At 41.8% G+C, this 22,398-nt stretch overlaps 2 protein-coding genes across 5 annotated transcripts in view; one reads left to right on the top strand and one right to left on the bottom strand.

Annotated features, from left to right (window-relative positions):
- Positions 1 to 36: 36 nt before the first annotated feature.
- fam78ab (family with sequence similarity 78 member Ab) lies at positions 37 to 11,168 on the top strand. Of its 3 annotated transcripts, none has more exons than XR_003411725.2 (3): positions 37 to 1,729; positions 5,497 to 6,162; positions 9,663 to 11,168. XR_003411725.2 is itself a non-coding variant. In XM_027025897.2 (2 exons), exons 1-2 carry the CDS (start codon positions 1,407 to 1,409, stop codon positions 6,020 to 6,022), a joined length of 849 nt encoding a protein of 282 aa, XP_026881698.1. In that variant the 5' UTR covers positions 37 to 1,406; the 3' UTR covers positions 6,023 to 11,168. The 3 variants fall into 3 exon arrangements, 1 of the variants encoding a protein (XP_026881698.1); XR_004776192.1 differs by having other exon boundaries at positions 5,497 to 9,846; positions 10,290 to 11,168; XM_027025897.2 differs by having other exon boundaries at positions 5,497 to 11,168.
- A 7,310-nt stretch (positions 11,169 to 18,478) lies between these two features.
- nup214 (nucleoporin 214) overlaps positions 18,479 to 22,398 on the bottom strand; it is a 35,442-nt gene continuing 31,522 nt past the window's right edge. For both annotated transcript variants that reach the window (XM_035527488.1, XM_035527489.1), the window contains exons 34-36: positions 21,167 to 21,306; positions 19,928 to 19,961; positions 18,479 to 19,207 (exon numbers count right to left, since the gene is read on the bottom strand). In XM_035527488.1, the coding sequence (XP_035383381.1) occupies positions 19,171 to 19,207; positions 19,928 to 19,961; positions 21,167 to 21,306 (211 nt within the window). In that variant the 3' untranslated portion in view covers positions 18,479 to 19,170. The remainder of the gene's footprint in view (positions 19,208 to 19,927; positions 19,962 to 21,166; positions 21,307 to 22,398) is intronic.

Raw genomic sequence — 22,398 nt, 5'->3', positions numbered from 1 at the left:
GTCTTTGGAGGCACTTAAAATAACGGGGCTTGAGGCATATCGTCTGAAACAGTGTGGCAGCACAAACAGTCGGGGTTCACTGCAATGAAATTCTTAGGCAAGGGAATAATGAGACCGAATTAGGCTGTGGTGCAAAGACGTTCCAACAAAGAGATAAGAGGGAATGTTGCTATTATCTAAAATATTAATGTGTCCAATACATTTTTTTGCTATCATATATTTTTATTGACTGCCTGCATAGATACAGAAAGTTGACCCGGTTGCCTTTGGAATGCTGCAGTAGTGTCTCCGAATTCTGAAGAAGCACTCTACTTTTAATTTTCAGAAGACAAAGAAATGGAACATGATTAAATTCATACTTTTTGAATTTGAGCAAGATTCGTACTTTTCCACAGGATTGAAAACATCCAAACATGTAGGGAAATCAAGATTAAAACGTCTTCTGCCAAGCACACTGCAACTCTTTACTTTTAAGAAATTTTTAACTGGAATTACTTCTGACAATTACACGGTTTGTGGGTTTTACCTCATTAGAGTTCTGAGATAATCAAAATTAAATTGCATTTCTATCGACTGACATAACCGGGGATACCAGTCACACTCATACTATTAATTAGAGGCAGATATATCAATAAGGACGGCAACTTTTAATTCTGCGGCTAGCGTATTTAGTCTATTGCTTAGTTGGCGCATTTGCGTGCTTTTAATTTTACATTTTCTAATGCAAATGGGATCCATATTACAGATGTCAATATTATTTTTACGTAATAAGGACGCCGTAAGATTGCACTGTTTGATATACAATGTCCTATCGTCATAAAGTTTTCATAATTCGAATCAATTAGTATATTATGAATATTTCAGATGTTTGTGACAATTCATTCAAAGATGTAAGTCCGACGCTTCGAGCGAAACGCATCCTTATCATAATCCGTTTTATATCAACTACATGCTTGCAATACTGGACAAAATATGACGTCGAAATGTTACGTTAGCAGTTTCTGTAAACTGTGCTTAGCTCGGAATCAACCGGCAGTCTCTATAAGGCCATAAACTGAATTCGTGCCGTACGAGGCGCGTGGGAATGTCATTGAACGCACGTGCGCATGGCACTGTAGCCCTCGAGACGTCTGCTCGCTGCTGAAGGAGGACAAGGTAAAGAAAGTTGCATATGTAGTGACCGCGTTCTGAAAGGGGAGAGATGAGGTTCGAAACTAGGCACAAGTGTCCAGAGGTACTATTGCCATAGCCTACTGAAATCTCGAGGAGCGCACCCACATTAATCACCTCAAAAAATAAGAGGAAGAAGACAAACCGAATGGAGAGTCCTCTGTTTCACCCCTCCATTTAATTTCTATTCCGTGAAAGAAGAAAATACGAATGCAATTTTTGCGGAGATAGTTTCCATGCGTCAGTCTCCTTCAGACGCTAGGACATTTTTGTGGATTTTATTTCTGTTAAATGCAATGGGCTGCATTCAGAGTATTAGGTGTAATCCAAAGAGCTTCCGTGAGAGTATCATGGTTCTCGAGGTGAACTGCTCTATCGATTCCAACCCTACGAGCATTGACGAGTCATCTAGCGTGGTCCTGCGCTACCGGACACCGCACTTCCGAGCGTCAGCTCGCGTATTGGTACCGCCTGTGGCCGGAAAGGAGACATGGACCGTTGGATGGATTCAAGCATGCAACCACATGGAGTTCTACAACAAATACGGATCGAAAGGGATGTAAGTACCTTCTAAGCAGCATTGCAACTTTTTAGAAATTGCACATTGTCATAATCACTATTATCACTCAGCAAACATGAACAGAAGGGGAGAAGAGTTTGAAAGCCTTCTCCCCTTTCATGACAGTCATGAAACCGTGTTTACACCTGTGTCTTGCACCAGTCCTAAGCGCATGGAAGGTATGATGGGGAGTTTCAAGATCTGTTTATATGCAGCCTCAACACGCGTACAGTTTCCGCTGCGCTCGAAAAGCGCATTTCCGTATTCAGCTCATCTTGAAAAACGAAGAAAAGAAAATCCAGCGAACAGCAACCGATGGCAATTAGAGAAATGTACATTACATGCATATGTGCATATCTGAAACTTATCGCAAGGTGCAGACTGCGCATGATGTCTTCCAAAAATCAAGCAGGCAGCCTAGTGATGCGTAATGCACCTGATAACAGCATATGGATATACAGTAATGGTGCGTCGCAAATGTTCTCTCACGACCATCAATCACAAATCAAAAATATTAAAAGGTGTCTTGCAAATATAGCATCATTTATCGAATGAACTACAGATTTTGCACCTGAAAAATATACGTATTGTTTGGGAAGTGCAAATTCTGACATTTCCGTATTGCTTTCCGCAACAGGCTGTATCTACATATGTCACTTTTGACATCTTAGGTCATGGTGCAAATAACCATACCATGCTGCATACACACAATTACACCGTTTAGACCCACTTTAAAAAGGCAAAACCTTAAAATATGTGCAAAAGTGACATAGTAAAATATTTAAGGAATTAGAGGATTAACATGTCAGAAATGTCAAAGAATTCTGTTTAAGAATTTAAGGTAGCTGCTGTCCATAAGCAAAGACAAAATTAATATAAATGAAAAAGTTTTAAATCATGTAATTTAACAGGCTCAGCATATTGCCTTTCATAAACAGTAGTTTCAGGTGTTACTGACTTTAGCACTGCTGTTGACAGTACAACATCATAACAAAATAGGTCTGATTATGCTTAGCAGAGTATGTTAGGTACATTTCCCTATATAGTTCTGACTTTTGTCAGAAATTTGCCAGTATTTGGTGAAGTGCTGCTTAGAAACTACTAACTACAGGAAAATACATAATCATACATGCAACCAGTTTCGAGGAAACGTAAAACACAAAGACCGTTGGTGGTTTTCATTTCAGATCATGCAGCTCAGACATCTCATGACATTATGTAGCCCACATACTGTCACTACTGCTCATGGCCTACTTCTTGTAGGACTATACTTTGTGGAAACTTTGCCCTATTTCCCTATAATAAAAAGAACAAACAAGCAAATACCCCCCCCCCCCCCCCCCCCCCCCCACACACACACACATTACTGTGTCACATCTTAAGGCAACATGTTTGAAAATACCAATGCTGTTTGAACAGGGTCTACAAGCTTGTGCAGACCTTGTGTGGGATTTCTTATGCACCCCCTACTGTGGTTAATTAATTGTAATTTATTAATTTGGGTTCCTATGTTGAAATGGTGATTGCGATATGTGTGTTGGTGTTTCAGTATCTCTGTAATCAGGGGCAAACCTACTGAAAGCAGTGGAGGGCCCTTTAGCTGCAATGTGGTCATTTAGGGTTAAATCCCAGTGATGCTGCATCCTGTAGAAGAGCTGAAATGAAGCAGGAATAAGAGCAAGTCAGAATGCCTTGAACTAGTGTATACTGTGTGCTGTCAATGTCACTGCCTTTATAACTACTGAATAACTACTGAACATGCTTCATATGCACACCTGCATTTTAAGGACCTTTAGGAGTTTGTCCTGTATTCTTTCTTACTGAAATTCCTTACTGACACCATATGAACATTGTTGAATCTAACACACACAGCTTCTCCCAAAGTAAACCCAAGCCGGTCAAGGATAGAGGTATTTCTAGGTATAGACAGATTTATGAAAGAAGCTGCATAAGTTTTGTAAGGTGCACAGTGAACAGAAAGGAAATTCCTTGCCTCCCACTTTCTCTCATGCACACACTGACACAGACAAACACAGGGTCACTCAGACTCTGAGACGACTGATGTTGTGCAGTCTGCTTGTGCTGGTGTGAACCAACCACTTTTCTGTGTCTCCATGCCATGTACTCTTTAAAGTCATCTGAACATCACAACGGCAGCCATTGCCAACCATCAAAATGCAACAATACACAAATCAGGACCAATTTTTTTTTTAATAAGCCAACTAACACATCACTTAAAGAGAGTCTGTCCTGGAAGTAGTTCATATTAACACAGTCAAAGGAACAAGTAAACAAAATACAGTAGAACTGAGGGAAAAAACAGAGCTTATAGTAAATATTTAGAATGATTTTTGCTATTTCTAGAAATTACACTATTCATAGTAGAACAGTATTGACAGTAAGATAATTTACCCATTTCAGTGCAGATTTAACAATCTACAAAGAACCTAGTGACTGGCCTATAATATCAGCCCTGGTGTTATGTAGGCAATGCTAAGAGTGTGCAGTTAATTTCTATGTAAGAATAATAATAAGGTCGAGCCCTATTAACCGAGGTTCCAGCCAGTCTGAACGATGCACTTTGACCTGCTAATTAACAGCTCTATGTTAAAATACACACTCTCGTGCAGACACATTGATTAGCCACTCGTCTTTCAGCATTAGATCATCCATTAAATGTAAATGGAGAAGGTGTTCTCTAGCACAAGAGTACAGCCTCTGGTTTTTTAAGCCAGTGGTTTCATTTCTGGTGTTGAATAAAGAAGCACTTAGTGAACGTTACAGTCAATCATTGTCATCATAAGACAGGAAGTCTGTAAAAAAACCCCACAAGGTATGTGTGAATGTTTGCCTCTGCTTCAGCACTGCAGAAAACCTGTCCTTCACAGTGAAAAGTGTGCATGCGCATGCCCTTATTTTGGCAGGCTGAACACATGGTATCATACTGCAGTGAGGAGAACAGGCCTCTTGTTTCCTGTGTACTACTTGTATTAAATTTATACTTCTTTTCAGCAGCTGTTTGGAATATTAACTTTCCAGACTGAAAATAGATGAAAGAAGTATACCTTCAAACATTTTAGCTTGACCTCTTTTTTAAAAATGTCACTGCTGTCACACACACACACACACACACACACACACACACACACACACACACACACACACACACACACACACTGTGCTTTAATCTACTCCTGCTGTCGGGTAAATGCCTGTGTATTTCTGCTCATGTGGCTCCCGGTCAGGGCCATACTGCTGATCCCGCGAGTTCTAAGTGAACAAGGTCGACGTTTTCAGAACAGCCAGAACAGCCTGCGAGGCGGGACTTCTAGGAGCCTCGAGCTTCGCTCCTCACTGGCTGCGCACTGATGCCTCTGCTGAACTTTGTGTGGCGTGATAATACCTGCCATTGTTGGAGTGATTTACTAGGCAAGCCAGATGATCTTGGGAGTTGTTGGGAGCTTAAAAGAGACACACACAATGTTTACAATGGCTGTGATGTTCTTTGAACAAGAGGTGACTTTAATTCCCTCCCCTCTAACCTAGAAAGCCCCAAACATGAAAATGTGATGCAGTCACTATGCTATCTTTAACCTGATCCTACACAAGTCTTTAGCCTTCAGCAACTTCTGCTCCAATACTACCTTTCTCACCAATTTGCCATGGTTACCAAAGAATCCTTAACTCAGTGAATTTTCGTGGTGGTTTTTCCTGATTGGTCTTCTGGGCTATTTTCCAAAGTGGTCATCTGTGTTTCTGTCTCGCAGGTCGAGCTGGGAGCTCCCAGACCTGCGCGATGGTAAGATCCAGGCCATCAGCGACTCAGACGGTGTCAACTACCCCTGGTATGGCAACACCACAGAGACTTGCACCATCACGGGCCCCACCAAGAAGGACACCAAGTTCACCGTCAGCATGAATGACAACTTTTACCCGAGTGTAACGTGGGGCGTGCCTGTTAGTGACAGCAACGTGCCAATGCTGAGCAGCATCTGGCGAGACCAGAGCTTCACCACGTGGCTGGTGGCCATCAACCAGGCATCGGGGGAGACACTGGTGTTGCAGACGGTGCGCTGGCGCATGAAACTGCACATCGAGGTGGACCCGGATAAGCCGCTCGGCAAGAGGGCCAGGCTGCGTGAGCCCTTCACACAGCAGCAACCACAGGTGCTGGGCAAGAACGAACCAATCCCACCCAACGCCATGGTCAAGCCCAATGCCAACGATGCCCAGGTTCTCATGTGGAGACCTCAGACTGGGGATCCGGTGATGGTCATCCCACCCAAGAACTAATATGTATACACATATGAAATGGAAATAAAACCACTGGAGGTGCGTCATCTTGCTCTCCTGGAAATGTGAACAAGGAGCAGTGGAACAAAGTGCAACCTTTCTACCTTCAAAATGGGTCGGGAATCACTGTGCTACATAAAGTAATTGCAAAAACAAAACAAATATACTTTTTTTTTTGAGGACCGGGACTGGGTGTGTGCAAGTGTGGGAGTGTTAGCTTTGCAGCCATATAAGAGAATGTGGCTAATTTGTATGTATGCGCTGGGAAACCAGCTGTATTTATTTATTTGGATGCATTTAGGCGGGGCGCAGTAGTATGACTTGCTTAAGGCATTTTTTTGTGCTCAAATATATGAGTACTGGAAAACAATTGAGTCCAAAAGGACACTTTTGGAGTTTTAAATTATTTTTTTTTTAAAACATGAAACATTCAATCCATGCTGCCTTAAGTTTACATTGCTCTTACTGCAGACTTTTAGCCTTAAATGACATGCAGTGCAGTAAACCCTCATCGATCTGCTACACATGATCTGTGGTACACTTGATGGGGGTTGTGTTCCTTTCATAGCGTGTTCTCTTCATAGAGAACCTCTTTTTAAAGCACATTTCAAGATCTATTTGTAGATTAACTTTTAATGAAAAAAAAACAGACACGAGGGCTGTGATGAGGAAAGAGGACGTCTGATTTAGACACTGCAGATATGGCAATAACTCTTCATTCAAATAGTGGCTCTTTAGAGAGCTTAGTGCTTTCAGAAAACCATTAAACAGTAGAGAGCTTGCATGTCCTGGAAATGGAGCAGGCCCTCAGTAGAACACAGCACGTTAGCCCTTCAGTCCAACTCAGCTTCCTAGAGCGGGCTCTTTTGCTCTCTGGTTGTGGCTCCGGTAATGATCAAACTTGATTAGACAGCAGATGCACGCCAGACACGGGCCCCTGTGGGCTGAACATCACTTACGTCAGGACGGAGTGAAATAAATTAGTGAACCTCACAAGTCTTCCTCTTCCCCTTGTGCTCATCAGCTGAACTCTGGCTACATCTCACCAATCTGAAGCAGAGAATATTTTTACACGGTGTAAAGACGTTCTGTATAAACAATGGGAATTTAAGCAAACAACAAAACAACTAAAGACTGATGGTTACAATTTATGTTTGTTTTGAACCACTGTCAGCCCCTCAGTATTGCAGTATCTGGTCCAGTTTTTCAAACCAGGAAATGTTGAGAAATGAAAATTCTATTTTTAAATACATATAGTTTGTCTTCCTTTCCCTTCACCCCATGTTTGCTCGAAACCAACAAGTTTCCCCCCTGACATGAATGTCCCAGACAGATTCATGGAGAGAGGAATAATCAATAATCTCATAGAAAATTTACCATGCATGCTGGGAGACAGGGACAGAGAATGGATATTTAACAATTGAGCTCTAACACAGCACTCTACGCAAGGCCTGACAGGCACTACATACTTTTAACCATCTACTTGGACAGGTTTGTTCTGAGGGACTCATTACCTCAGAATAGCTCACATAAACATGTAATAACATTTCCACTAATGCTCCAGAGGTAGGCAGGTTACTACTATACAAACCAAATTAAACTAATTGACCCCCATTAGCATGTATTAATTGGTAGGTAGGTTAGCGTGTATGAGTTCATTTCAATTAGGTATTACTTAATGGATATTAATTGATATAGCAAAGCTTCTGGGTTTTTTTTTTAGGTTTGAGAGTATGTGTGTTAAGCATCAGTATGTTTGTGAAAGTGAACATTACCAGTGCTCAGCAGAACCTGAAATACTTAGTTTGGGTCCACTGTGACATAAGGGTCATCTCCCAGAATCTCAGATTTTGATGCTATTTAGTTGATGAGTGGAGGTTGACCTGAAACTAACTCCACCTTAGTAATGATGATTAAACAATTACTCATCAAAGGTTTTCCTGCATGTGTCATGCCCTAATTAAGATACAGAAATGCACAGGTGCTCTTTTAAGTGCTTTATAATGGTGCAAAATGATTTTTTTTGCTAAATTTAAAAAAAAAGAAGGAAATTTTAATTTAATTTTTAAAAATGAGTCTCCTATTTTATTTGCACCAATTTATATTATGTGAGGCCCCAGGACCTTACAAAGCTCTTGTTTATAAAGCCGCAAAGGTTTATGGTATACACCACTTTGCAGGAATCTCCGCCATTGCCCTCGTGTGTGTGGATTCGGTGTGGATGGAGTTCAAGGTGGATTCTTTTGCTGTGATACCTACACTCTCCTCTCCCTCCCCAGTCCTTCCAGGGCTGTTGCCATGGATAGTTCTTCATTATAACAATATTTCAACATTTTTTATAACAGATTGGAGCATCATGTATGAAAAATTGGAGGTTCAACTGGAGGTTCATTTTCAAATTCTGATTTTAAATGTTTTTATATTTTTTAAATTTTGGAAAAAAAAGTCCCTTGTATTGTCAAAAAAATGTATTTTTTCAGAAACGTTTACATTGAGTTAGTTTCAGGTCAACTTCCACCCGTCCAATAATGGCATTAAAACCAGAGATACCAAAGAACAAGTCCTGGTTGAATTGGTGTGGAATCACCAATACAGTAGTTGCGTCTGATCTACTGGTTTTCCTGATGTAAATTATACATAGTCCTAAAATGAATTTTTGGAGAATTATAGAATTCTGCGAATTCTAGAGAATTTATTTTTGGTCTCATGCCATTTACATTCTAACTGAGTCCAAAACCGGTCTCTGTCTATGTCTGGAAAGCCAGCACAGTGTGTATTCAACTGTTGGCTGTTTTCAAACTAGCTTTAAAGATTCCATACAGATTTTATAGTGAGATCAAATTATTTTTTCCAGAGAGGAATGAACTGAAAATTCCACCCAAGTAGCTAACATGAGGCAGAGCTACATCTTGTGAACACTCAGTGAAAGTCTATCTATAATTGAAAGAAAGTAGCTGCCATTTGGATCTATAGCTGGGCTTAGATTTGATATGCTGGGGTTGGTGACCCTGTTCCTTCAAGTCTAGCAACACCAAGGTCATGGGCTTGATTCCCAGGGACTGCACACACTGTCAGACTGATATCTGTATGTAAGTTGCTTTAGGTAAGAGAATCTGTAAATGGATTTTTTATTTCCTTAAAAAAGAAGAGCTTCTTCATGGCTCTGGAGTGGATGTGATTTGAACCCCCTCCGCTATGGATTTATCTTTGTGCACATGTGATTTTGAAGGGTTTACATAATTGCCACTACTCCCTCGCCCCCTTATTAGGATATATAGAAATAAAGACATGAACCCGAGAGCCAGAGCAGTAGATGAAACCTGAGCCATCAGTAGATGTATTCCACTGTAGTTTGAAGGCTTAATTACATTAAACGCCTCATCACCCAACAGCTATGACGCTTTTATTGCGCTAGCTGTGGGCTCCACCTGCTCACTTTGGCTTTCTGGTCAGTCATTAGGGGTCAGTCATCAGAGCCGAGAGGCAGACAGGACCCTGCTGCTGCCTGACTATGGTGAAAACATGATGTCCATACACCCAACAGCCAGTGTGTAACTGTGCACATCCGAAGCATCGTTACGTTATGGTAGGTGAAGTTTAATAGTTTAATCATCTCATGGCACACCTTTGTCTTTTGAAGGCTTCTGGGAGGCTGTCGTGCCCTGTGGGATTCACACATCCAGCTGGAGGAGATGGGGAATTGTTGCGGATGTGGGGAGTGTGTACCCACAGCTCTGTAGCGGTGCTCGCTGCCTACAGAGGGTGAGCAGCTGGACCGCGCAACAGCCCAGGGTCCGAGGTCGCTGTGAGCCCCAATTCTGCAGGTGTGCTTTAGATCAAACCATCTTCCCATTATTTGCTGTTAGGCAGCAGCTGCCTTGGGAGATTCGATTTGCACAACTCTGGTCACCCTTAACTAAGCCCTGTAGTGTTTGGTTATGTTTTGCCATGTGAAGAAAGCATGCTTAGTGTGCTCTATACCAATCTCTGTGTGCATTCATTCACACTGTGTGACTAGTACACAGAGCAGTGGTGGAGGTGTGATTAGACTGAGGGTGTTGTTTACCCAGACTAAGCCATGCAGAGCACTATAGGTTGGCCAGTGACAGCCCACAGAGACAGACTTGGTCATTCGGTAGAATCCCCATAGGTTCAAAACAAACAAAACATAGAACTAAAAAAATAACACCTTTAGAAATGAGTAATCCTAAGCCTTTTTGGAAAGTTTTTTTTCCCTCCCATGATTTCTTTTTTTTTTTGGTCATAGTTGAGGAGATGAATGTGTCATGCAGCATACAAGCGAACAGAGGGAATACACAACACCAAGGATGGGAACCTAGTTGTGGTTTGTAGTTTCGTTTTTTAGGACTATTTTCTTAGACCTGCCACGAACAAGCCTTTGCCAAGACAGCATAAAAATGTCCACTGCCTGTATATTGTGCAAGCACCTACTCAAATGTGGCAATCACACAATCATGAACAGATTCTGTTCAGATATTTGAACAGAATTTGCCGACCTCCGTATTTGGGTACATGATAAAGTTCATTAACCAAAGGCCGAGAGTCTGCTGCTCCTGCAAAAAAGGAACTGAATACCAGCAGCTGTTACTGTCAGTACTGTTATTAACATCAGTACCACCCATAGTACTGCATTCACTATTAGTTCTTAATATTACAGTCTAATATACTCTTACTCAGTTTTCAGAATTATTTCTCAAATGCCTGTGTCGAGCATTACCTTATACTCAATCTTATTCTGACAGCAGAAGAGAATCTACCCTACGTCACAGTATGGTGACACCAAGCATGATAGTACAGAAGTCCTTGTTCTGTATGGCCCATACCAAAACACCGACTTGCTGTCTCTATGGTGACTGGCTGAAGTTTCCCGAGGCCTTTTGCTTGTAGGTGCATGTTTGTTTTGCTTTTCATTACTCTGGGGGAAGAGTAGATGAGGTGTGCTTCTCTGCACTATTCACACAAGGGGCTATATTATTATACTTTCCATTTGTTTCTACATACAAATCTATATTATACAAAACGTGATTTTTTTTGTTGTTTTATAGTAGCTTTGCCATTGAAATTGATACTTGAAAAAATGTTATTGGCAAAATATTTAAAACTGTGACAATGAATAATGTGAAAACAAAACTTTTAATGAAATAATAATAATAATAAAAAAAAGCAAATCTAAAATACTTCATGGTCTTGATTTAAAATATGATGATGGCATCTTTCATATTTCATTGACTAGTTCATGCCATATATAATGCCATATATTGCAAGCTCACTGTTCACCAGGTATTCAGTGTCTATTAAGTCACTATTACATTATGCTTCATTTGTCGCTTACTCTTTGGACTGAGTTTTGATCTGTAACGTGCGCCAAGGTGAACCGAGGAAATAAGCTCAGCAGAGAGTGGGCATCTCAACTCCACTGCAAATGTGCAAAGTCAAAGAGGAGAAATGGGGCAATGAAAAGCCAAGACACAGCAAGCTGGAAAACAAACAAACAATCTCACTCTCTCACACACACACACACACACACACACACACACACACACACACACACACAAGGACCAGCGAAGCAGGTGCTTAAGGAGGCAGGAGGAAGTGAGAGTGGTGGGTAGAGGATGTGGAAGTGAGTCTGGCTTTTTGAGATTGCACAAGCGAAAGAGGGAGGAAGGGGAAAATACAGCCCTCCGAGACTGAAGAGAGAGCAAGAAGGCGAGGAAAGCACAGCCAGCCAGCCCGAGTGCGAGTGAAGCATGCTGGATTATTAACGACAGCGTCTGGGGAGTCAGTATTACATACTCACTTCACTGCCGCAGGGGGCTAATAAATCAATTAGATGGTGTATGTGCTCCTCATCACTGCCCTTTGGAATCCGATTTTCCTCGCAGATATAGATACTGATGAGGCCCTGAAGTCATTAACAAAAAAGTCCAACAGTTCTCTTACTATTATTGCTGTTCTGAGATCAGTTTATCTACCACTCTGGCCTTAACCGCTATCTATCCTAGACCTAATTATCCTAAGGACTGCAGTGCTATGAGTGTCTCGGCTATTAAAGGGAGTGATTAAAATGATCATTGGGCTACTGTAGCCCAGTGTTGCTATTGGCTTCGATTTTGGTAGCCTCATCCCTGGTCTGCTCTACATAAACACCTGCAGGTTTGTACGTTAGGGACTGGGTGCTATGATGACAGCAAGCACACAGTGGCACAGCAAACTCAAAGGGAAACCATAGAAACTCTTGTGACAAACCTCCGCTTCTGAAGATCCAGGGAGATGTTTTTTGACTCTGCCTCTCAAAATGTCACTTTGCAAATACCTCAGGATCTTGTGTGTAATTTTGATTTCAGGCACTTCATTCAGAGGTGCCTGTGACCTTGAGAATTGGGAAAGTGGTAGAGCATTATCAGCTGTGACTGGTGTATTACTTTTACTAGAGCTTTGTGCATGACTGGAGGAAAGGCTACTTTGGACATGAAATGAGCTTGGGGCTTTGACAGCGAGTGAAAGAGAGCAACGTGTTCTGAAAACCACTCCCTCTGGCTGTCTGATCCACCTGTGCTCCTTTTGAAGGTTCTTTCTTTTACAGATGCCAACCATGGGGCTGTCAGTTTGTTGCTAGTGAGTGTCAGTTCCATTTGTGGCTCAGAATGCCCTATGCAATGTGTCAAAGAATTCACAGTCCCTCGTAGGGTGAACTGGGCTCGGGTGGGCTCGTGGGAGAGCCATACAAAAGCAATGCGTTACACTATTTTACTATTTATAACAACATGTGGGCACTTTGTTTCTATCCATACACGCCACATGCTTACATGCACAATTAGTTATGTAGTTTCAGACACTGCTATATATAACAAATAAAAAGACCAAACTTCCTGTTCTAAACTGCAGTAATCAATTGCATATGTCAAAGGGAACAACCAAGGACACCATGGGGAAAACAAACAAACAAACAAACAAACAAAACAAAAAAACGGCATACAAAAACATTGTTTCCTGTCTTATAAAGCAAACATGAACTATGAATAAACTTGTAGCCTTCAGAAGCACTAGCCCTATGCTATAATTCATGCCAAATGGCTTCACCAACTGGTCATCGGTCCCTTTGAACACTTGATTGTGGAGCGTATTATCCTGTTATTCATGGCTGAGATGGAGGCTCAGACTGGTTTGTTAAGAGCACCGCTGGGTGCCCACATTCTCACTCACTCCAGCTCTCTGAGTCACTGCAGAAATTGACTGCTTCCTTCAAGGTCAAAGTTCAAAGTTCAGTTCAAAGAGGTTTTATTGTCATTTCTGCTATATACAAGTACACAACAAAAATGAGACAATGTCCAGGACCACGGTGCAACACAAAAACAATGGTGCAACAGACAACATGCTACACAAGTGCAAACAGTCCAATATAGTGCAAAATGTCATTAAATAAACATTAAATAAACAATAATAAATACAGGACAGGACAAATACAAAATGAGTAGACACCAGAGCTACAAAATCTCTCATTTATTAATCATCAGCACAATATTGGTATAAGGCTACTCTATACAAATGTGCCCAATATCCAATCACAGTGTATTTTTATTGTGCACTGTAGGCATCTTGAGCTCTGTGGGTGCTTTGAATAACCAAAATTGTCACATGACTCATTAAAATGTGATTTTAGCAGAAATAAAGCAAGCCTGTCTTTACTCATGTCACATCAGGGGTTCAACAGCGTGTATAATCCATGGCATACCGCAGTTGGAACTTGTAATAATGTAATCACAATGCATCATTTTGTCCATATTATACAGCCCTGTGTCTTGCTTCATCATCAAACTGAATAGCAAAGATGTCTCTCATTGGTAAGGCGGTAAATTCTGACCCTTCACAGAAAGGAGAATTAGGCACAAAAATCTACCAGGTCATATGTTCTAAAAGAATGATGAACTCAGCCAAAGATTATATAAACATACTGAAAGACAGACAGACACACACACACACACACACACACACACACACACACACACACACACACACACACACACACACACACACACACACACTTCTGGTTATGGGAGGCCATGAGCTCATAATGACCCTGTATCTCCCCCCCCAATCACCTACTTCAGGGCTCGTTAAGAAAGAGATTCACAAACACATCCCTTCCATACTTCAGCCACTGCTGTTCTCTAGCCCTGCTGTTGTCTGAAGCAACGTGCTTGCTGTAGTCTCAGACACACGCCTCCAGTTACACTCCAACAGGAGCAAGAATGCCTTTTGGTTTCAGTGCTTTTTTGGTCTGTCTATTACTGCCATCACACATGACCAAGAACTACACCATCAGAATACATGCCTTATCTGTTGGTGAGTGTTCCAGCGTGGTTTGGCACTTCACAGAGGCTTCAGATGGCCGTGACCTGCTCAGGGCGACTACGCGCTCCTGGTTGTCTGGCATTCCCAGGCCTCGCATTCAGAGCTAAATTTAACAGAAGCCTTCAGTCTTACAACCAGCGCACACCTGTCTCAATCCATAACGCCATGTAATCGCAGCAGGATTGCTCTGTGCCTATCACATCTAGATCTCCAGTCCTAATATTGGTGCATGCTAGTACAGTGTCTCTGAGCCCAGGACAATAGCCTCTTAGCAGCTTGAGCTCGTAGGGGCCCAGGCATCATAAGAGTGTGGTGATGTGAATGAAGCCTCACCTCTGTATCAGCCTCAGGCTCTTTGCCTTGTTACTGCCCATTGGCTTACACCGCGTCAGCTCATTGAGGTATTTAACACCACCAAGTTCTGAACTGAGACCAGCAAGTTGGGTCGGATATGAGGCACCAGATGCTATTGAAAAAAATGCACATCAGGTCCTCGGAACAGTGACCTTCCAGTTGTCCTGCAACACACAGGAAACTGTGGGAGGGAGTTTTGTGATGAGAGAGAGAGAATGCATGCCAAGGTTAGTTGAAGATCGTTGCAAGGGGCATGGCCATGGTTACAAACAGCAACATGAAAGCTCTGCCCTACTCTGCCTAAGATGGATGGGTGTGCATTTCATCAGCGCCAAGAACCAGGCTGCGGCCCACATTTTTTATAGCCGAAGCTAAATCAAGGTTCTGCACTGCAGGGATCAAGAGAGAAACAGTTTATTAAAGAGCATTACAGCTACACAATCATGAATAGGAATGGACATTTGAACTGAAATGTGCAAATGAATACAACAAAAACACACCTTAAAAGTGCCACCTTAAAAGTGACTCTCATAGGCTTGAACAAGTATTGCCTCAAGCAGTAGCTTAAGACAACGAAGATGATTGCAACACTACAGCGTTATCAGGAAGATGAGGCCATGACTTTAGGCAACTTTGAAGGCTAATTCATCTGCATTAGCCAGGGAGCTAAAGTCAGTAAGCAGCTCCACACCAAGCACGAGCACCAGGAGTCTTGCAGAAATCCAGATGGAAAGCTGCACTCAATAAGGGATTCAGAAGAGGCACAGCCACATCTTCCAAAGGCATAGACAACGCAAACTGCCCTGACCCGAACCTGCCCTGCCCACAGACTGCAGCGGCTCTAATCACCATCAATAAACAATGGCCACTGATTGATGTCATTTCCCTGACATGATGCAGTGGCCATCGGTGGGGAGGGGACCAGAGGACGTGGGTCACACCAGGCAGTGGGTTTCTGTTGAGAGCCTGCATGTCAAATCATGGGAAATTCACACACAAGCCACAGAAGCCAAGTTTTGATGCAGAATACCATAACTTAAAATGCCATGCACCCAATAGTCTACTTTGAGATGTCTTTCCAAGAAGAAAGAAATGGGTCAGTGGCACTCTCTGACGAGGGGTTTTGGTAAACGATTATAAACAACCAATGTGAGGAAGTAAGCAGATGTTTGAAGGTGCAAAGCAGATCTACAAATATCCCAAATGCATCGAGTGAATCTGCTCATTATGTCTCTTAGTGTCATTCAAACTGCAGTTGGTCTCTAAGGTAAGGGATTTTTATATGGAATATAGCTTTTATTTGGACCATCATACATACATTGAATCCGTAATTGAACAAATGGAAGTGTATGACATGGGAGCAAGAGTAGGCTGCTCAGTTGAAAGATGTAAATACCCTGAAATTAGGGCTGCACTTTAACTGCAGTCTTTTTTACATTTAAAACCCAATGTGCTGAAAATAAAGATTAGGAACAAAAACTGCCACAGAATAATCAATTACAGCCAAAAATGTAAATCACACCATCTATTTAATTACAGTCTCTCAGTACGTGTTACTTTTAATTGTACTATGCAAGAGTTTGAAACCAAAATACCTCGATATCCTTGATTGTGGGCTTTGAATCAGATAATACCATAAATACATATAGCTGTACCTTCCAGAAATCAATATCTGCCACCACCACACATCAAAAGACCAGATAAAGTTTATCATCTACCCAGCAAGCATTGGGGAACAGTGAGAGCCAGGAGTGATAATTTCCTGAAACGAGATGGGAGAGTAAACGTAAGCCACGCTAGCTTTTCAAACTGCTGAGTCACACTGCACACAGCTGTGACTAATGAGAATTCAATGAGAACTCTGCCAATCACTGACCGGGCCTTTCCTAATCATTTTCTGTACACAAACACGCACAGCTTGCAACCAACATGACTTAGTCAATGCCAGCCTTCCAAATAAAGAAACAAAACAAAACAAAACAAAAACAAAAACAACAACCTAAAAAAAAATAAAGCACAGAATATTTACAGTATTCAAAAGCTCAAAATAAGCCAGCGCTGGAGGTGAAGCAGCACCACCTGGAACGGACCTGGGGAGAGCAAGGAAACAGGCACAGAGGGGCCAATTATTCCACATTTCACCTTTATCTGGGTACGAAGGAATGACGCCGGGAGAGCCTTCAGCCACATCTCTGGATCTGTGCCAAGACGTGCTTACCTGCGCACTTACCCCATTAAAGCACTCGTAGGTGCAGTTATAGAGCTACAGACATTTGTTGCCATGCAGTCAAGAGGCCAGTTTCTGTCCACAGGGCAGCTGCTGACCGAATACGTCTGGGTGGCAGGCTACTCTATGCAAATTTTAATGATAAACTTCACCAACACCGCTGTGCTGGAAACACTCCAACCAGCACAACCCTTGCAATCATGTCCCTGCCGTGTTAATGGCAGCTGACTGGTAGCCATTTGCTACACATCAAAGACCATCCAAAGCATATCTAGTCAGCATTGCACTGGTGGTCAGAAAGTGACTGGTGTTGAACAGGGCATTAACTAGCTGACAAAATGCGAGTGACAATAACTGGACTAGACTGTAATTGAATATGTACAAAACGCACCAGTAAGAGAGGCCTGCCTAATACAGGGAACAGAGACGCAAGGTAGCCATCTGAAACTGTCTGACGAGTGTACTGTGAATGTCCACTGGGGATGCACAATACAAATCCACCACAGAACAATGACCGGTTGGATAGTCAAGGTTTTTGAGCATTTGCATAGTATAGCCTTCTGAAATGTATGCATTGCAAAAAAAGGCCAAGACTATGGTTGTGAATATATTGGCCAAATATAAGGCCAAAACGACAGCAATAAGCAATCTTTCAGTGAGAGCTCCGAGAGCATCAGCCTTTTGGGCTTTCTAACGCATTAAATGCACTTATACTGACCAAAAGGTCTCCATTAAAAACAGAATAATTAAAAATGTTCACATAATGCATCATATTTTCACATAATGCACCATATCATATTTTCAGTCACTATAATATGTAAACTTGACAGGACCTGCAATGTTTGTCACAAAATGTGAATGAAAAAATATGAAAATATGACAAAACATCCTCACTAGCAAAAGAAAAAAAAAAAAAAAAAAAAAGGCACACTAATAGCTAGACGGGGTGCAGACCCCACGCCCACCTAAGGCCCACCCCAGGCCAGAGAATGGAGTGGTTGACACCAATACAGACCCCTCTGGAGGACACTGAGAGAAGCATTCCTGTTACTGCTATTGGCCCCTATCCCCTTGTTGCACGGTCACCAAGAGGATGATAAGGATGTGGGTGACAATGACATTTTCCATCACATCTGCACAGGCATTTGGAAAATAAGTGTCCCGTGTGATGGAGGCATTCTTCATACACAGTGATAATACAGGAGCCCATAACAAGCTTCAGCAGTGTAACAGCTAAACTCGCCGGGGGCCGCCTGGCTTATCTTGCTGGATGCATTCTTCGTTGTAAATGCACTGTTCAATGTGATAAACTTACTGACTGTAGCTCCAGTCTAGATATCATTCCTTAGAATACAACTATTTCAAATTAAGTTTTACATTGTGAAAGAAGGAGGGGGGGGGAGTAGACAAATCATTCATTCATGGCAGGACACTGATAAGATGGTCGCGAAAAAAACCCAAACACTCAACACTGCAAATTAAGAGTGCACAGTAAAAAAGAGTGACATTACCTGAGTTTATTTCCCCATTTTCCATGCCTACAATATACTTTTAATGAAACATAGGAAAAGTGAACACTTATTTCATTACATCGGGATAAATGTAAAGTGACATAACCCACCAGGTTTCTAAAGGATAGAGGTATTCTACACCTCATGTCTACCTTGATTTGTATAAAATGAGTTGTATAAAATAACACCCAACTCTCCTATAAGTCTGACAACATTTTAGCAAATGGTAACACCATAATTTGGGCTATTCATTTATTCAGAATTGGGAAGAAACAGTAAACACATCTAAGAGAGAGCAAACAGGCAGTCGGCAACACAACCGTGTAACACACTGGGATAGCAACACTGATCAAAACCAGCTTTTGCTCACAGTAAACTCTTCAACGCTAACTATCTGGTTAACATGGCAAGATTTAAATGGGGGAAAGAACGATGTTGCTTGTCGTGGGGTTAGTATATAGGAAAGGCACTGTCATCGCTTGTGAAGCCATGATGCACAGTGGCACACACCTTTAAACTACAGGTGGGAAGAGTGTTACAGGTAACTCCCCGACGAGGAAGTTTCACATTCATTTCACGAGGAAGTTTCAAAATATGATCAGGTCATGACCATTTCCTGCTTGCTGAATGATGAACAGTTATAATCAGAGAGAACATGAATACAGCAGTGTGTTCTCCTGTAGCTAGCTTCTCCATCCACCGAAGGTTTGAGAAGTAGACCTGGAGTGAATAAAGAGGGAGACAAAGCAAAAGGACAAAAGAAAAATCATTACGACCAAGAAACCCAAACATGATTCATTTTTTGTTTTTTTCTTTTTTTTCTTTTTTTGAAATGTTTTTTTTTTTTTTTACATGGAACTCCAGATAAATTTTTGCCTGTCTGAACTGGGACGATTTATTTATTTTTTGCTCCACAGTGGTGGGTCGTCACTGACAGTCCCAGAACCATCCACACACACAGCGATTAAGACCGCAAAGCACCGTGAGGGACAGAGATGACTTAAAAATGTGTAGGCGCACTGCCTTCACATATTTAGGCTCACAACTGCTAGCATATGGGAATAAACCATCCACTCTGGATGGTAAAGACATTTTACCATGAGCAAGACACACAGGATAAAGGCAGAGGAGTGTCATTTGGAAGTGGTGTACATATGCAGCATTTGGTATCTGCCAAATTGTAGTGTACAGAAAGGCAAAGAATATTATGAATAGTTAAATAGGTATTCCCCCTTAGAAATAAAACTGGAACACTGGTCTCTGTGGATAGAAGTATACCATCGAGACTAGGTTTCCCCAATTAGTGTGGAAGCAGCGTGTATATTACAGAAAGTTAAGTGTGTGAGAGGTGTGTGTGTGTGTGTGTGTGTGTGTATATGTGTATGTGTATGTATAGAGTTTTTAAGAGCTGCGGACACACAAGCACATATTCATACTTACTGATTGGTATTCGTACTTCCAAAGCCGCCAAAACCTTCAGGGAGGAAATAAATGAATGATGAACCAAGTTTGTTTTTTAACAAAACACACTGAAACAATTTCAAATTGCATAGTTTTCTGCATTGAACTGTAAACTGAATGCCACATTTGAAGAAGAAAAAAAAAAAAATAGAAGAACCGTACACATACAGTGTCCAAATAAATCCAAACAGGTTTTAAACACATCTTTGGCATGCTAGTCAGAAGTGGGGCAATTATTAATTACGGTGTACAGAGCTAAATTGCTAGTTTGTTCCAGATTCAACACGACTTCACAAAGGTTGACATATTCAGTACCATCTTCCTCAGCAACAGAGACAGAGAACTGGAAGACCATAGAACCCAAAGCACAATGAACAAACACCCCCAGCAAACCCCCAACACCAAGAGGACCATTCTAATGTTGACAGCCAAAACTGGAAAGCTATGCTATCTAGGTTAGTGTTTGCTGGAGAGCATGGGTGTGTGTTGCATACACTGGGCTGGTGTGGCTGCTGTATAGGGTTGGTACAACAGAAGGACTTTTCAAAATGATTTCTTTAAAATTCAATGCAAAACACACCACCAATTCGCAATCCACTAGCTACAAAGTAGTATCAATGGTTTTAACAGTCTTACCGAGTGAATTATACACTGAGCTATATTACAGGTAGGCAGGAACGTTATACATGGAGTGGATTTTCCACACTTCATTTAAAAATGGGCCATTGTGTTGATTTATACTGGGAGCCCCAGACCTGCGGCTGGATGTGGGTTAATAAAGGAGCCCAGCACACAGCCATGACAGAAGCCAGCAGAGAGGGCCGGTGAGCCCACTGTCTGACTGACGTTTACGTCTGGCCAGTGGTAAAAGCCCTCCAGGGCCTGGCCAGTTCCTGCAGCAGGGTTTTATACAGACTTACAGGCTGATTTAAACCCTTCTGTTTACTCATCATTGCAAGGCACAGTGGAAGGTGCAACAGTCAAGACTTAGGTACCCTGTACTCTGCTCAATGTGGTAAATTCATTAAATGAACAGATGGAGTAAACACACCACATATAAAAGCATCAGATTATGTAAATGTTGGCATTTCTGAGGAAGCTAGAGGCAGCAAGTCTCCAGACACCTCAATAGCCACTAAACATACAATTACTTGGCTGGGCGGGCAGACCATATAAACCTTTAGCATGGCTTCTGAGAATACAGCAGCGCAAACTCACCTCCAGAGGACCCAAAAGTGGAGAAGCCACTGCTCTGGGCACTGAAGCCCGTAGCCTGCTGGGCCAAGCCGCCAAAGGACGGAGTGCCGGTCGGAGGAGCCATGCTGCCAAAGGAGGGGGCTGAGGGAGGAGAGGCGAACCTGCATGCACAGAAAAAAAGGAGTTACACACACACACACACACACACACACACACACACACACACACACACACACACACACACACACGGTGATGTCTATGTGATGTTATGTCTGTGTATATGAATGAAGGCTAAAACTGTCTGAAGAGACACGACTATTTAACTGACTGGCAACATTTAAAATTCATTCAGTAATAGACAAAAAACTACACACACAGGGGGGGGGGGGAGGCTAAAGGGGACGTGACATAAAAAGATGGCAGCACCTTAAAATATAGGTGCCAGGCAGTGACAAGGAAAAAGAAAGAAAACCCAGTTAGTTCTGATCTCAATAGGGGAGCCAATATTTGGCAGCTGACCTTGCTGTCAACTAACAGGCCAAATCAGGTGATTGCCTGAGCTAAAGAAGGGCACTGATAAATTGAGGTTACAAGGCAGACACCTGGCATGGTGACTATTGAGAAGGGTTCAATTTTCCCCTACACAAGTGCTGCATAAAAATCTAAACTAATTTAATACTACTGCTGTCCAGAGATGCTGCTCATATTTACAGAGTACAATTTCTTATTTGAATACACTACAGCTCTTAGAATAAGCCCTGGTGATTGATACATTTAGGATTTAGCTGTTACTAACTAGCGCGTGACAGCACATGACAGCAAATGTAATTACTGCATGACAAGTCAAACTGTTAACACTTACATATAGTGAAGAGTAATTAAAATGTAATAAATGTAATGCTTCTTAAAACTTTAAAACCAAGATAATGTGATTACATAGACATATAGGCACATTGACAGCTCAACTGCATAAAACAGAACCGTTTTATCTGTTTGCTTCCCTGTTTTACTTCTACAGGAAATGCATCATCATCATCATCATCAATAAGAAAATAAAATGAGTAAATGTGCCAGCTAGGTGCTCTGACAAAGCACTTTAAACCTAAAAATACAGTTAAAAACCTTGGGTATAATTAAGTGAGATGAAGTGGGCTCCACACAGGCACAAAAACAAAAACAAGTGCCTGAGGACCCACTAACTCAGTACAAGTTTTCCCCAAGACTGCTACCATTTCACAACCTCATCACAGCAT

This window comes from Electrophorus electricus, chromosome 6, assembly GCF_013358815.1.
Source record: "Electrophorus electricus isolate fEleEle1 chromosome 6, fEleEle1.pri, whole genome shotgun sequence".
NCBI lineage: Eukaryota > Metazoa > Chordata > Actinopteri > Gymnotiformes > Gymnotidae > Electrophorus > Electrophorus electricus.
This window is presented reverse-complemented; position numbering and strand designations above follow the sequence as displayed.